The sequence below is a fragment of the Chelonoidis abingdonii genome, chromosome 3, assembly GCF_003597395.2.
Source record: "Chelonoidis abingdonii isolate Lonesome George chromosome 3, CheloAbing_2.0, whole genome shotgun sequence".
NCBI classification, from domain to species: domain Eukaryota; kingdom Metazoa; phylum Chordata; order Testudines; family Testudinidae; genus Chelonoidis; species Chelonoidis abingdonii.
Window position 1 is genome coordinate 27,187,508 of NC_133771.1, and position 16,885 is coordinate 27,204,392.

At 39.5% G+C, this 16,885-nt stretch overlaps 1 protein-coding gene across 1 annotated transcript in view; it reads right to left on the reverse strand.

The window, feature by feature from the left end:
• Positions 1-1,259: 1,259 nt before the first annotated feature.
• The window catches only part of DDX1 (DEAD-box helicase 1), a 43,925-nt gene continuing 28,299 nt past the window's right edge, over positions 1,260-16,885 (reverse strand). Inside the window, exons 16-26 of the mRNA XM_032779000.2 lie at positions 15,659-15,748; positions 14,263-14,451; positions 8,505-8,556; positions 7,160-7,306; positions 6,456-6,547; positions 5,639-5,711; positions 4,999-5,071; positions 4,873-4,915; positions 4,525-4,620; positions 2,253-2,373; positions 1,260-1,600 (exon numbers count right to left, since the gene is read on the reverse strand). Of these exons, the coding sequence (XP_032634891.1) occupies positions 1,470-1,600; positions 2,253-2,373; positions 4,525-4,620; positions 4,873-4,915; positions 4,999-5,071; positions 5,639-5,711; positions 6,456-6,547; positions 7,160-7,306; positions 8,505-8,556; positions 14,263-14,451; positions 15,659-15,748 (1,107 nt within the window). The 3' untranslated portion in view covers positions 1,260-1,469. The remainder of the gene's footprint in view (positions 1,601-2,252; positions 2,374-4,524; positions 4,621-4,872; positions 4,916-4,998; positions 5,072-5,638; positions 5,712-6,455; positions 6,548-7,159; positions 7,307-8,504; positions 8,557-14,262; positions 14,452-15,658; positions 15,749-16,885) is intronic.

Consider the following 16,885-nt stretch of genomic DNA (forward strand, 5'->3'; position numbering starts at 1 on the left):
TTTCCTCCATTCTGGCAAGCAAGCACACTACTCCAATTCTGGAAATTGGTTTTCTGCTCACAAGAATGGAGAAGATATTCAGGGGAATAGAACACCACTCACACAATATCAGATACTTCCTGTAGCTTTGGATATTTAAGTGTCAAAGCAGCAATTGCTTTGTTAAGCCACTGAAAATAATTTTAAAGTAACTTTAAGGTTTTTACCTGAAGCCACAAAATGGAATAAATCCAAACTTTTAAATGAAAATGCCATTACACAGCTTTTACCTGAAGTGTGCATATGCAATTTATAGCTACTATAAAAAGCAGTTTCTCCTCCCTTGGTGTTCACAGCTCAACTGCTAGAAGAGGGCCTCACCCTCCCTGATTGAACTAACCTCGTTATCTCCAGACTGATTCTCGCCTGCATACTTATACCTGCCTCTGGACATTTCCATTACATGCATCTGACGAAGTGGGTATTCAACTATGAAAGCTTATGCTCCAATACATGTTAGACTATAAGGTGCCACAGGACTCTTAGTCTGGATCTGTAAAAAGCAACAAACATGGCTACATCTCTGATATAAAAAGAGGATATCCACAAGGATATCAGAGGGCTATTCAAAACCCTCCCTACTAGCGCCTTTGACTATTACCATTTATAATGGTCTGCAGAATGAAGATGGTCACTTGTAATGCTTATGAACGCTGCACGCTCCTGGGCCCACGGACTTCCGTTTAGCCAAGTGAATTCAGTGTTCATTGACTTGCCCCAACAAACTAGATTACACATGCTAAATTGCAGAAGACTCAATGTTCTGCAATACTCAAGCAAAGCAGGATAATTTGAGAGGACCTAAGTTCCACGTTTTTGTAGATACAAGTCAGAGCCTCTAATTTCTAAGATACTTAAACTTGATGGATTTTTCCCCATAATATTTATTTTAAAACAATGTACTTCGTGAAAAGTCAGTTGTTTGTTATAATATGCATTAAAAATACCCCCCCCCTTTTTTTTTTTTTAAAGAACTAGAACACAAGTGAACAAAAGTTTGTCAAGGTTGACTATGTGATTGAAAACTGAATTTAACCCAACAAAACAGTACCAAGACAAATCATTTTATATTTTGCAGAAAGATATATAACATTCTCACTCAAGGGTAAATTATATTTGCATTTTTAGTAAATGAAAACGCTACAGAACTAGTGATTCTGAAAACTCACTCAAAGGTGATGGGGAAAAATGCAAAAAACAAAAACAAAACACAACTCAAGTTTAGATTAGTTCTCTTTTATTAGGCCAACATTTATGATAGCTAAAACATGGGCGTCTACATTCTTGAACAGGGTTGCTTGACATGCAAGAACAGTGCCTTGTTTTTAAGAGTTATTGTAAATACTACTGCCGAGAGGCAGCACAAGATTATAGTATTTTCAATGTGGAGCTTATTTTATTATTCAAGTCTTGCCTAAAGTGTGGCACATTCAAAACATTCTGAACAGCTGGTTAGGAAGGTAGCCAAGATGTAAGAAAGATGTCTGAGCCTCCTTTTCAAGGGCAGCCAACTCTTGTACTGTAGGTGCCAAAATATCCACATGGCCTTTATAGGTTCCACCTGCCAAAAAAAGAACCACACTCTAAAGGACATGCTTGAAATAACTTGTCAGCAGTACTTATGTTCAGTTGCAATTGTTCAGAAAGTTAACTATTCCAGCCTTACTAACTTGCTACTGGCAAACTTGCAGCCCTCACCACACACAGCAAATATTATCTGTTGCAACTAAGCTAGAAACAAATTTTATTTATCTAGACAAAAACTAATAAAAATACCTTTAATAAAAATCAGAGTTTAGAAGATCAGTTTATTTAACTGAATTTATGGTTATGGTTAAACACATGCTCCCGGCCATAAATACATAGCCATGCTTGCAACTGCCTGAAAAGAACCCACATCCTTAATTTATATTTTGGAAAAAAAACAAAAACAAAAACAAAAAAAAACACACAGGATCCACACAGGAGAACATTACATTTGATGGCCTGCCATGTATCACAGTCACATATAGGGAGCGGAGTGAAAATAATCATGGATGCTTCGTTTAGTGACATGAGCTCTTCCAAAAGGTTACATAAAAAGAGTGGTTACATAAATTAAGTCTGAGGATACGGACCATTTTGTCAATTTATCATTAAGTCACTTTCCAATGTTTCCGCTAACTGACTGAGCGAAACATAACTAGACTATCGAACACTAGTTAGTCGCTTACCGCCTGCAGCCCTTCTTTGTCCATATGTAACTTTCCCATCGAAGTCATCCACTGGTACTTTTATGTCTGGCTCAACTTGGGAAATAGTACAGTTCAGATGCTCTTCAATCTCACCCAGCAACTAAGAAAGAAAAAAACAACCCCCCCCCCCCCAACAATTCAGTCTTAAAGATTTTCATTTCTGAAGCAAAAGATAGTATTATATTGTTCTAAACCAGTGATTAACGTTCAGTGGTTCCAACAGGAGTGGCATACATCCAAGAACAGAGTTTGCCCTGAAAGGAATAAAGTCTCAGAAGCATAGGCATACTAGCTTAGACTAGATGACCTCTTGAGTTCCCTCACTTGTGATTTTAATCACTGCAGTGATTAAGTCTCTCTCTCTAGACCAGGGGTTCCCAAACTTGTTCCGCCACTTGTGCGGGGAAAGCCCCTGGCGGATGGGGCCGGTTTGTTGACCTGCCGTGTCTGCAGGTTCGGCTGATCACAGCTCCCATGGCTGTAGTTCGCCGCTCCATGCCAATAGGAGCTGCTGGAAGCGGTGGCCAGTACATCCTGTTTGTGTCTAACCTTTTCTTAAAAGCCTTCAGTGGCCGGAATTCCAGGTAACCTGTTCTATTCCTTAACAATCCCTCTCCCCCACCCCCCGCCCGTTTTAATATCCAACCTAAAATTTCCTTAGTTACAAACTAAGCTTTTTAATTCTTATTCTACTCTGTGAACATAGAGAACAACTGATCACTGTTCTCTTTAGAATAACTTTTACATTTGAAGACTTCTGTCCCCCCCCCCACAAAGTCGTGTTTTTTAAACATGGCCTATTCTTTCAACCATTGCTCACAGGTCGTGTTTTCTAAACTTTTTATTTTTGTTGCTCTCTGAACTCTCTCCAGTTTGTCTACATCTTTCTTAAAGGGTGGTGCCCAAAAAGGACACAGTACTTCAGCTGAGGCCCCACCAATGGTGAGGAAAGAGGAATTACTATCTCTTGTGTCTTACATATGACACTCCTTTTGATACAGAATAACCACAACTGTTATAATCAAGGCCCCTTTGAGACTACAAGTAACTCTATGGGCAGACCCCCTACATCCATACGGTGCCCCTACTGCAGTGGTTTTCAAACATTTGATATTGATGAGCCCTTTCACACAGTAAGTCTCCGATTGTGACTCTCCTCATATAAATTAAAGTGGGGAGGGGAGTAATTTAGTTGAAGCTTGGGGCTATCAGCCCCATGGAGCTGACAGCTTGCAACCCCCATGTAACCACCTTCCAACCCCAAGGGCTCATGATGCCCAGTCTGAGAACCCCTTCCTTATTGACTTTAATGGGGCCAACCCACACAGAATAACTTGTGGTCTGAACCTAACTGCTTATTTTATTACATACAAGGCATTTAATATTTCACAAGTGCAAATTGCCATGAATTTCCAGCAATTTCATACTGGACATAACATTCAAAAATCTGTACTTGTATTAAAAAAAAAAAAAGAGAGATATTCTCACGTTAAGAGGAATGACAGATATAAGTAGTCTTAAGAGATACTTCATCTCAGTAAATGAAATGAATTGAATGATATCAAATTTTTAATCCCATTTTATAACAGTTCACAGCATGTGGTTAGGAAGGTGGTAAAATGCATTTAGAATCTGCATGTTATTCTGGATATGGAAGATGAAAAAACAAGATTCTATTATCAGTCCGTGCAATAGCAACATAATCAGCTGCACTTTAAATTATCAAAAACTGATAGGAAATTATTGCATGAAGCGATATTACATTCTTAAAACGGACAGGCAAACTTATCGTCAGTCTATTTGACCAGGCAATAAAAGTGAGACATTCTGCTTTCTGTTATGTATTAATCATTGTTTAATTACATCTTAACTGTCCTTTTTAAAATTCACTAGCAATATCCTAGTACAAGGGTATCAGTTATTTTATCTGTGAAGACACTGGATTTAAGTCAGTGCCAAAACTAAGAGGACAGAAGAAAAGAGAAAAAAAGAGTTCTTGGATATTTATCAACAGGATAATATAATCAAACTGAATTTCAGAATTTGTAGATTAAAATGAAATATATATATTCCCAACCACCACAATTTTGATTTTGAAACTAACACGATTTATGCTTCACTTAAACAAGACAAAAATTATAATGTAAATTCCTCTCAATCCTTGAGAAACAAGTATCAGCTATTTTTTTCCACTCCTTTTACATAAAAAAAGGTGATATTTTTAAATTAAAAAAACAAAATGAAAGATTACCTGCATCTCATTGTACCATATAGTGCAACCTCCATCTTCCTTCAGCCTGGTATTATAACAACCCTTTCCACGGCTACTACAAACATGATACCACACCTAGACAAGAAATGAAATATATGCCACACAAATAAAAAACAAATTTAATCACTTATATATTAAGGCATTATTATTTTCATTAAATCCAGTATAAGAATTACAATACTCAGTTAAAGATGCAGATGCACTAAACCAAAGTACAGTACACAAACAGGTGTCTTCCAATGCAAGAGATTAAGTTAGATATCAGCCATGATAAACTTCAAACAACTTTTGTTCTGCCCAGTGCTTCAGCTTTTGAATTAGAATTACCTTCTCTTTTTCTGTTGCCACGAGGGAAATCGCCAGACCCATTCTGAAATGTTTGAAAAAAAGTACTTAAGTGCATTTGAAGCATTAAACAAACCCATTAAAAGATTGATGAAGGCTCCAACATACCTTTCAGCTCTGCCTACTCTCCCAATTCGATGAACGTAGTTTTGCTTTTCATCAGGAAGCGTGACATTGATAACTGCATTAATATAAAAGGTGGAGGTTACCACATATAGGAGTATGACAATTCATAGCAGGAGCATACAACCCAGGTTGTACTAACTACTTATAGTAATCATACATACTGTTAACTTATTCTACCTCAACTCTGCTGTAATCCCTTTTTCATGCATATGCAACACAGTTTTATAGAGTAACAAAAACCAGTTGACAGGACAAGATATTTTTTTTAAAAAAATTCTTGCTTCAACCCCCTCCAAATTGTAGCCAGCTCAGGCTGAAACACCTATAGTTAAAGGTTGGTCAACAGCTCACAGTATAAGACTTTTCTGGGGTTCCTCCCCAGAAAAATAAGTGATTATATAGTTAAAGACTGCAACGTCACACATACATATACAAGATGGCCAAATTAAGACTGCCTGTGAACTTCCTAATATTCGAGTGCTTCTTTTTGAAACCTTAATGTTCTCTTAGTGTGGTTATTATACATTCGGTTTAACTAGTCTGTATATTCACATACTTAAGCACATCCTTACAGGAGTTCCATAGCTAAAATTCATGTGTTAATCATATTTAGACTTCTTACCATAAGGAACACCATGGATATCAATTCCTCTAGCAGCTACATCGGTGCAGATCAAGAATCTGACATCTCCTTTCTGAGGAAAAATTGAATTCATAGTTAAACCCACTACAGTTTTTAAGAACAAAACCTCCTCCCTCCCCCACCTCACACTCACTGCAAGGGCCTTTAGATAGAGTATCCTTTGAAAGTTGGGTTACTTGTTTAGGCTAATGTTCGGTTCCTTTAAAAAAATAATTGGTCCTAGTCTTTAAGTTAGTGTAATTGCTTGTGTATAGCTTCTAATTACAGGAAGAACATGTCACAGGGTTTAAACAATAGTGAATAATTACATCCTGGGCCTCTGGCTTGATGAGTTATTTTAATGTGGATGCTCCTAAAATTGGAAGACTGGCCATACACATTAAGCATGGGTTATGTTATTAATAAAACACCACATATGATATTACGAGCCCTATCCCACGGCCACAAGAGAAAACTATTTCCTTACAACTTCAGGTACGTAGGTAGGCCACTAAAAGTAGTAATCTCTCCACATTCCATATTGCATTGTGAATGACTTGTTCAATCTTCTCTGGAACTCTGAGTAGCATGAAATGGAGAAGTGTTTGGAGAAGTAGTTGGGCAAAATAGCAGATACACTTTGCATACTGTTCTCTCAATCCAGATACTACAAGGCCCTCTGGCATCACAGACATCCTCATATGAAATAAACACCCTTATTGCAGTAGTTTGGGAATACTGCAGTTCCACATCTAGTCATTTTGGTTCAGATTTGTTTGGGGACTAAGAAGAACCATAACATAGCCTGTATTTTTACCTTAAATCTTTCCAAGTTTTGTTTTCTTTCATGAGGTTTTCTGTCACCATGCAGACAGACACATGAGAACTGATGTCCTTTCCTATCTGGGCCTTAAAAAAAAAAAAAATTAAAAAAAAATGGGTTATTAATATTCTATTGAACAAAGAATAAAATATAAAAACCATTCAATAATCACATTGACAGCATACTACAAACATACAGAAGTTTAAGTCCAAAACTTCAGATGTTGTACAAAGATGATCTCTGTGAGAAGAGGTTTTAAATGTCAGGCAGAAGATACGGTTCAGACATATCACAGTAACATACTATTTTGTTATGGAGCAGTTCATTTTAAGCTTTTTTTTGGAAGGTATAAGTGACACATTACAAGTAAGTTTTATCACCATCTAATTACGTTTTACAGTACATGGATCTCAGGTGCCAAGAGGCCAAGAAAAGTTTGGTGATCACAGTATGCCATCAACACAGGTGATCAACTAGTGGTTAACTAATCTTACAGCTTTCAGAAAATTTTATAATTAAGACCTGAAACATTCTGAAAGAAGAACAAAAAAAACATTTGATATAAACATCTTCAAGTATTAGTATTTCTTAAAAAAAAAAAAAAAAAGAAAGCAGAAGTGGAAGACTATTTCAGACCTAAACAGTCAATTGAAATATCAATAAAATGGATTAAATAAGTTTACAATGAGAAATATTACCTCCTCCTTGTTGCATAAAGTACTGCTCCATGTTATCACAGTCTATTTTAGTTCTACAGAAAATAATTGCTTGATCCATCTTGTGTTCCTTAATTGCTCGAACAGCATACTCTCCCTTTAGTATTTTAATAGCTTCAGACCACATTTCTGAGTATAACAAGAGATGATTAGCATTTTTATAAATGCCTTGAGTGACATTTTCTAAATTTGTTACTAAACGGTTTTCTGAAGGCTGCTTTGAACACTTATCACAAAAACCAGGTATATTAGTATGGATAGGTGCAATAGCCAAGTCTGCACTCACATTCTCCTGCCCCAAAGAAAAAGGGTGAAGAATTCTCTTCCCCCAGCAAGAGTTAAAGTACCTCTCATGAGGAAGTTAACCTGAGTGGCTGAGAGAAGGTGTCTGCAGACTCAGGCAGACATCCCTGCCTCAGTTATATTCAAACTCCATTTCCGAGCTTTTCTTTGCAAACTTGAGGACTAGAAACAAGCTTTTTTCCCATTTCACTATGACCTAAATCACTTGACTCCAGGAACTGAGATATGCTATACCTTTTCGTAGGGCCTCTCTCTCAATGCAACTCAACTGTACCTCATGATGGTATCTTTTACAGCAGGGATGGGAAAACTTTTTGGCCCAAGAGCCACATCTGGGTGGAGAAACTGTATGCAGGGCCATGAATTTAGGGCTGGGGCAGGGGAGCAGGAGGGAGTGCGGGGTGTGGGAGGTGGTACAGTGAGCAGGAAGGGGCTCAGGGGCAGGGGTTTGGAGTGCAGAAGGGGTTCAGCAGGGGGCTCAGGAGGTTCAGGACAGGGGGTTGGATGCGGGGTGTGGCCCAGTGCCACTTTGAGTGGCTCTGAGGTAGCAGCAGCGCACAGTGGGGCTAAGGCAGGCTTCCTGGCTGCTCTTGCCCTGCACCACTCCTGGAAGTGGCCAGCATGTCTGGCAATGGCTCTTGTGGGTGGGGTGGGACAGGCAGCTCTGCTGCACGCTGTCCTCGCCTGCAGGTATTATCCTCCAACCTCACACTGGCTGCAGTTCCCCATTCCTGGCCAACTGGAACTGCAGGGGAGTCCTCTGCCTCCTCCCGTTCCCCAGAGGCTGCAGGCATGTGGTGCTGACTGCATCTGGGAGTGGCGCAGGGCCATGGCAGGCAGGGAGCCTGCCTTAGCCCTGCTGCACCACGGGACTGGCAATCCTGCAGGCTGGACTGAAAGCTCTGACCGGCCAGATTCGGCCCATGGACCATAGTTTGCCCTCCCTTGTTCTAAAGAATACTAATTTCAAAAGCCACTGCTCGGATACCAAATGTTGTTAAGACTGCAGGGTAAGTTCAATTACCTGTACTGTTAACACCAGGCCTTGTATTATCTTTTGCATGTACCTCATCAGTCTAGAAAAGGGGGGGAAAAAAAAAAAAAAAAAAGTTAATTATAGCAGTGCCTTCATAACTACAATAATATGCAAAAGTAGCATCAATCTCATCAATAGTTTGCTATTTGCATTTAATTTATTAAGCACCAACAATCTACTTAGCGTTTTGACACATTAAGACAACCATTGCTCCAAAGGCCTTCTCTAACGTTAGCAAGCACCAAAAGTGAAGTTCTTGTCCCAACAGAATCAATGGGAGTATTGCTGTTAGAGTTGCCAACCCTTCAGGATTGTGCTGAAATCTCCAGGAATTAAAGATTATGTCATGTGATGAAACCTCCAAGAATATATTTAACCAAAACTGGCAACCCTAACTGCTATCAGCTTAATCTGAAGTGAATTTTTTTCACTGAGTTTTCAGATGCATTTTCCTATCTCTAGGCCAGAAGTAGTCTGAATTTGGGGAAGTTTAGTGTTTGTTTTTTTAAGTATGTAATGCACACTACTGAATTTTTCATTCCAAGTTCTCAAAGTCAGTACTTATTTTATAGATATTGCTTTACCTCTATATTTCAGTTTACCTAGTCCAACAGCACAGAGCAAATCAATTGCATGGCATGAATTAAAATTCTCATGTTCTTGACTTTCAGTTTCATACTCCTTTCTCTAACCTACATGGCTTCTCTGTGACTGCTGAAAGGGAAACTACAGTATTTTGAGGAAGAGAGTTACAAATTTAGCTGATTCAGGATTTAGAGATATACTCTCCCCCCCTCCCCGCACAACTACTTAATTACAAAAAAAGAGTAAAATTCAAAATCAACAAAAACCACAAGAAAGCTAATTGTCAAACACAGCTGTGTTTATTTTTAAACCACAACAATGTCCATCAGGAGAAAATACTCAACTATAGAAGGCAGTAGTAAGTAGAGAAGAGAGGTAAGCTAGTTACTAAAGCAACTCTCCTGAAAGCTGAATACTAAGGGTATGTCTACACTACAGGATTATTCCGATTTTACAGAAACCGATATTTGGAAACAGATTGTATAAAGTCGAGTGCACGTGGCCACACTAAGCACATTAATTCGGCGGTGTGCATCAATTTCCAGAGTGTTGCACTGTGGCTAGCTATCCCATAGTTCCCACAGTCTCCCCCGCCCACTGGAATTCTGGATTGAGATCCCAATGCCTGATGGGGCCAAAAATTTGCCACAGGTGGTTATGGGTAAATGTCAGTCAATCCTCCCTTCGTGAAAGCAACAGCAGACAATCATTTCGCGCCCTTTTCCCTGGATCGTCTGGGCAGACGGCACAGCACGGCAACCATGGAGCCCTTTCAGTCTTTTTTCCCCACTGTCACCGTATATCTACTGGATGTTGCTAACAGATGCGGTACTGCAGCGCTACACAGCAGCATCCCCTTGCCTTTGCAAGTTAGCAGAGACGGTTACCAGCCCTACTGCACTGTCTGCTGCCTTGCAAGGTGACAATGAAGGTTACCAGCCACACAGTACCATCTGCTGCTGCTGTCATGGGTGCTCCTGGCCAGCCTCGGTGAAGTCGGCCAGGGGTGCCTGGGCAAAAATGGGAATGGCTCCCAGGTCATTCCCGTCCTTAAGTTTTGTCTAATGGAGAGTCAGTCCTGCGTAGAATATCAGGCAAGCCTACTAAAGAACCAGAGAGACCAACGGCCTCTCTGGGTCAGAGCCCCAGACATCCCGCAGAAATGATGAGCTGCATGCCATTCTAGGGGGTGCCCCTGCAACGCCACCCATTCTTCCCTCCTGGGCTACTGTGGCAGTTATCCCCCCCCATTTGTGCGATGAAGTAATAAAGAATGCATGAACAACACTGACTTTATTGCCTCTGCAAGCAGAGATCAAAGTGGGGAGGGGAGGGCAGCCTCCAGCTGCTAGGATATTCAAGGCAGGAGTGAATCTCCATTAGACAAAGCTTAAAGAAGAGAATGACCTGGGAGCCATTCCCATTTTTGCCCAGGCACCCCTGGCTGACTTCACCGAGGCCAGCCAGGAGCACTCAACGGGATGACGATGATGGATATCAGTCCTACTGTACCATCTGCAAGGGAAGGGAAGGGGATGCTGCTGTGTAGCGCTGCAGCACCAGATCTGCCAGCAGCATCCAGTAGACATACGGTGACACTGAAAAAAGGCAAGACAGGATTTTTTCCCCCTTTGCTTTGGGGGGCGGGGGGGGGGGGGGGGGCATATACCCTGAACCACCAGCGACATGTTTTTGACCCTTCAGGCTTTGGGAGCTCAGCCAAGAATTCAAATGGTTTTCGGAGAGTGCGGGAACTGTGGGATAGCTACAGTCATCAGTCGCCCCTTCCTCAGTGAGCGTCCATTTCATTCTTTGGCTTTCTGGTACGCTTGTCTCAGCTCCTTAAGTTTCACACAGCACTGTGTTGAGTCCCTGTTGTGGCCTCTGTCCATCACAGCCTTAGATTTTTTCCAAACGTTTTGGCATTTCATCTATTGGAGCAGAGTTCTGATAGAACAGATTCATCTCCCCATACAGAGATCAGATTCAGTATCTCCTGTATGGTCCATGCTGGAGCTCTTTTTTGATTTATTGGGGAGTACAGATATAGATATAAAGTGCTCTTAATATTGAAGTAAAGAGGTTCATTGTGTGGATGGGTGCAGGGTTAATTCGGTTTAATGCTGCTAAGTTAGAAATAAACTCGTGGTGTAGACCAGGTCTAAGAGAATCACATTAATTCTAGCCAAGGCAGGAAAAAAAACAAACAAAAACACCACCAACCATCCCCACCATGACCAGCTACACGAGAGCAACAGGAAAGTTTATATTTACCATTGCCAAGTATTTATTTTTATGGAGTGTTAGGATATAGATATTCAGGCCTGTCTGCAAGACCTATACTTTAAGAATTTAGGTGTCTTCTTATCACTTAGCTGGTTACAGAGGTACAAAACAAGAATCAAAATAAATAAATAAATAAAAAATCAGTCTGCCTGTTTATAGGCCTTCTCTCACTATGATAGTCTAGGGCCTTGTTCTTAGACTAAGGCCTTTGACTAAACAGCAGGGGCAGCCATAAGCTGGGAAGTGAATGGCCACATAGTCAATGAAATAAGACAGATTTGGGCTGTTAAAAATGTGATCTGATCTATCACCTCCAGATAAAGATAAAGGGAGCCTAGAAGATGTAAAAGGAAATTTAGTTTGATAGTTTTCTGTTTGGTAAGAACTCATTTATCAATAGATACAGCTGGGAAACCCTTATGTCTTTATAGATGTAGTTGTGAAATCCTCACTTCTGTATTGTTTTATCATTATAGTTTCCACTTTGCTATTATTTGCATGGTCTCTGGTTCTGAGATTGGTTTACATCCAGCAAAATTAATTATACAGCAGAAAAACAATGAAGGTGGTGGGATATAATTGGTTAGATAAACATGTTACAATATGTTAGGATTGGTTAGTTAAATATCAGAAAAATGATTGGTTAAAGTATAGCTAAGCAGAACTCAAGTACGGTGGCAGACTATATAGTAAAGCAGGAAGTGGTGGTGGTGGGAAATTGGAATCATGTTTTGCTAAGGTGGGGAACAGGGACATAGGCAAAGCTCTGTGGTGTCAGAGCTGGGAAGAGGATACTGAGGAAGGAAACAGGAATCATGCTTTCTGGAAGTTCACCCCAATAAACAAATTGTTTGCACCTTCACAAACTTCTTGCATGAACAAAGAGCAACAATACCCAAAGGACAAGGGAAGTGAGAGGGTGGAGGAATAAGCCCCCTAACATGGGGTTTGTATAAACGTATTCAAAAAGTATATAAGTATGCTAGTTATGGAGAAGTGTGTGGGCAAAAGGGAAAATCCTTGTTTTCTAAAATGATTTTTTCCAAAAAAGCCAAACAAGAAGTTGAGGGGAAAAAAAAAAAAAAAAACACTATGTAAATTTAGGGAATTACCTTTAAAAGCAAGTTTCAGCTACTGACAAATGCATGGACTCCCTCCGGTGGTTAGTGTAAGACCTACCATATTCTATAGACATATTTTGACTACAGAATGATCTAAAAAAAACTCACTGAGATTTTAGATCGTTCTGTAAATAAACTAAGTACTTTACCCTCAACTCAATAAGGATAAGTTCTCATCAGATATCTTAATTCAAACACTGCAAACAAGTTTGCTATACTAGCCTGGCTTCTCCATTTCACCTTGAAATGGTTTTGCAAAGAGCAAAATTTGTCTCTGGCTGGAAATGCGGGGGTTTATCCATCCTCCTTGTGGGGTTAAGGATAGTGAGATGTTTAGCAGGGAAAATGAGTCTTTATGAAACTTGAAATCCAACCCTGGGCAAGAAAAAAAAAAAAAAAGCTTTCCTTTCCCCAGATTAGCCAATAATTGCAGGCAGGGCAGTGTGAAGTATGAAGGTAAATGTCAAAAAAGATATCTGCTCTCTTGCCAAAGAAACATAAGGCCTCCTCAGCGCAGGTTTGCCTCCTCAAGCACAAATAAATGTCAGTAGATCTAAGAAAGTGCAAGCTTCCTAGTTAAAGCCCTCAGTTGGAGGGCAGACTAGACACAGAAGCTACCAAGAACTTCACGTAGTGGAGCTGGAAAATAGAGTTCCTGGACTCCTATTCTGAGGCTATAAGATCAGAGTGATCATCACTGCCTCTAATTATTTTGTTTAGGGGAGCAAGGAATAAGGTCAGCTGTCTACATCTCACAGAAGAGAAACTTACTCCTAATTCTGTGCTGCAGTGGGGCTGGATTGCACCAGAACGGCATGCCAGCATTTTTGCTGTATGAGGGATGTCATTTTGTTCTTACAATGGCAGCCTCCATAGCGTGATTTCTCTCTCTCTCTCTCTCTCACACACACACACACACACACACACACACACACACACACCCCTCTGCATGAAGGATGTCATTTGGTAAAGCAAACACGTCAACCTCCGTACAGCATGCATGTAAGGTCATGTTGTCAGAAGTGTTCTGGTGGTTCCCCGTTCAGGACTACATGCCTGTCCTTATGTGCAATTTAAGTCTTAACAATTAAAATTCCATTAAACCTATTCATTTGAAGAGCAAGAAATTAAAGAAAAAATCTATAAGCTTAATTTAGCCAGCCAAAACTGGTCCATCTGAAACAAAAGCCTGGAATTAATCAGCCAAAACTGACATTGCAGTTGCCAATCTTCATTTGTAAAGCCCATTAGGGTAGTTGGACTCAATAAGGGCATAGACCACCACAGCATGGTCTACATTAGAAAGGCTTATTTACAGACTTCTGACCAGTCACAGATGAAAGATAGTATAGGCCACATGTCTGGGACTATGGCACACTACAGCAAAAAATAAATCAGGTATAATGCTGTCCTCTGCAACTCAAACGCATTAAAGTTTTCTGACAGTCGGGTCTCTCATCCAGATTTCTATTTGAGTCAGGCACTTCGATAGCAAGAATCTTGCAGAATTGGAGTTTTATTAGATCTGCAATATTATGTTGACAACATGGACTTCACACTACAATCAATAAGCCAAATTCTATATTCAGATACATGCAGCCATTTCAACAAGCTACAGTGGCAGTTTGTCCCATATGGTTAAGTCCAGGTTCTAGCAGTTTAAGTCACTGTGTAATCTGAAAGCAAAAGGTTTTGTTTTTTTTTAAATTTAAGTTCATCTACTGTGGTCTAATAGGTAATTACAAACCGCTTACCCGGATATGATTCTTGCCAAGCCTTTCCCATAGTTTGTCATTTTTAGGATTCACAGGAACAACAACGTGGTGCACAGTTTCTGGGACAGAATCCTCTCCTTTTAAGTCAACCCAAGTGGGGAAATGCATGATCTTCTCAGACAGTTTCTTCACATCAAAAGAATGTAGAGTTGCAGAACATACAATAACCTTAAGAAAAATACAGACACTTGAGGGCAAGACGTTTTACCAAAGCCACAAACACCACAGCAGGTGACTCTTACTGGTCAAGAGTTTAGGTGGAGAGAATAAAGTCTGGAAGGGTCTTGTAGGTTAGTGACAGTAGTGTAGTGTCATGCAGAGAATTTTTTGCCTCCCTACTTCTGACACTATAGACTGATGGAAACCAGCCATATGAAGGTCTTTCTGGCCAAGTCAAATAAATTACTCCATTCTTCTCTAAAATCAGCTGCCAGTCATTCTTGGTCAAGGAGAGTGGCATTACTGGCAGCTGACAAAGAGGCAACACAGAGCAGAGATGAAATATAACAATTCCTCAGATATATTCATCACATGGGTACTTTACAATTTTACAGATTTCTGAATGTGGACTTTAGGGTTGTCATGTATCTGTTCCAAGTATAATTTTCATATCAAAATGCCTATAGTAATATTGCAGATTATGAAAGTTGTTTATCACACTCCTAATTTGAGTTACACTTAGAACCAAGTAGCAGACTGTAGTTCTAGTGGTGGTGGTCGTCATGCACTTTTTTCATAATGAGGAAGTACACAGCTCTTGATGGCATTCTAGGTAGTTTCTAACATAGAAATGTTTTCTTTTCAAATCAAAAGAAAGCTGACATTTAGTAAGAGTATATTAAAATATAAATATAATGTAAAAATGTATGTTTTGCTTTTCATTTTTTGGTTCAGTTCAAAACTAGCATCTTAAAATTACTCAAGATAACCATACAAACATTTCAGCCCAACAATGAAGGCCATGAAAGACCAGCAGATTAAACCCAAGAGTATCTTCTGTAAACACTAAGAAGGAGAAATAGTAATTTCAGGAAATTGCTGACTTTCTAAATAAAATCCCATGTTATACCTTTAATTAGCAGACAGTCATCTATAAAAACTATTGTTAGAAAAATATAACAATAGGTAACCACTTGTGGTGAAAGGTAGATTAAGAGAGTTGTAGGGCTGTATATCACAGGCTATTAAGTTACCCCTGTGTTCAGCCCAACAACTTGCGAACAAAACACTGAAACAAATAAAAGAGAAAAAGAACAGAAAAGTATTAACTACCCCATAAAAGAAAAAAGTGCATCACACTGATACAAGCTGTTGAATATAACAGTTTAACATGTTAAAAATATGATTGCTGATTACAACGAAGAGAGCATTATACCTGCAGTCTTTTTCCATCTGAAGTTATCTGAGGAATCTGACCATGGATTCTGTTTATGAAGTCTGAATAACCTTGGAGAAGGAGGCCATCCTACATTGGGTATCAAAAAAAAAAAAAAAAGAGAAGCTACACCACCTTTTGTTAATCTACTCAGTTAAACAAATGTTAGGATATAGACTTTGATGCTCTTTTTAAAAAAATCTCGTCTGGCTAGATGGGCTAGTCTGGCTGGGAAAGCACTACCAAAAAGGGAAAAATGCTAAAACTCCAATTTATTTAAACTGGATCCTGAATAAAATTAAAGCGGGTGGACAAAAACAAACCCTCCAGAGCAGCTGCTGCACTTTAAAGATTATTCTACTTAAATAAACTGAACTAGGAAACCTGAAATAGCACCATTGTAGCTTTTTGAGTAGAGCAGGAGTTCAGAATAGCCCACACAGTTCCAGAAGCTGATTTAAAATAATCAGGTTTTGGGGAAGAAAAAAAGCCAGCAAGTAGGAAAAACTAGTTTATTTTAAATCAATACCCAAAACTCACCTCAAAAAGCCACCCAAAATTAGTGTCCAAGCTAGATTTAGAAGATGAACTAAAGTCAGAAGTGTGACAGTTGTGACTGCAGTTGTATAAAAACTCAGCCTAGGCAGTAATTTTCGAAGTTAGTAAATTAGGTATTTTTCCATAGTACTTTTTTGGTATTTGGCATTAAATTATATTACGACGTCAAATCTTGTGATACCAGCTTCTACCCAAGGGCTTTGTACATTCACAATGCTGCCTTTGAGGCTGCTACTTCCATGCAAGATTCCTCTGTTACAAGGTGAAATGACTTTTGAGAGTAGCCATTTAAGTTTTTCTGAAGGTGAAGCTTTTTGAAAGCCTTGTGATCACTCATGGTCTCCCTATTTCAGGGAGATGACTAGCTCAGTCCACACCTTGGATGCAATGCAAGTGGAGGAATTGAGCATGCTGCATTTACAAAAACAACTAACTAGGATAACGAACCCTGAAACACAAGGATATGGATAGAGACCTCTTTAATGTCTTTAATGAAGTAAACACAAAGGGGAAATGTTTGATTATGGGAGACTTCAACTTCCTGGATATAGACTGGAGGACGAGTGCTTGCAAGAATAATAGGGGTCAGATTTTTCTGGATGTGATAGCGGATGGATTTCTTCATCAAGTAGTTGAAGTACCTACGAGAGGGGATGCCATTTTAGATTT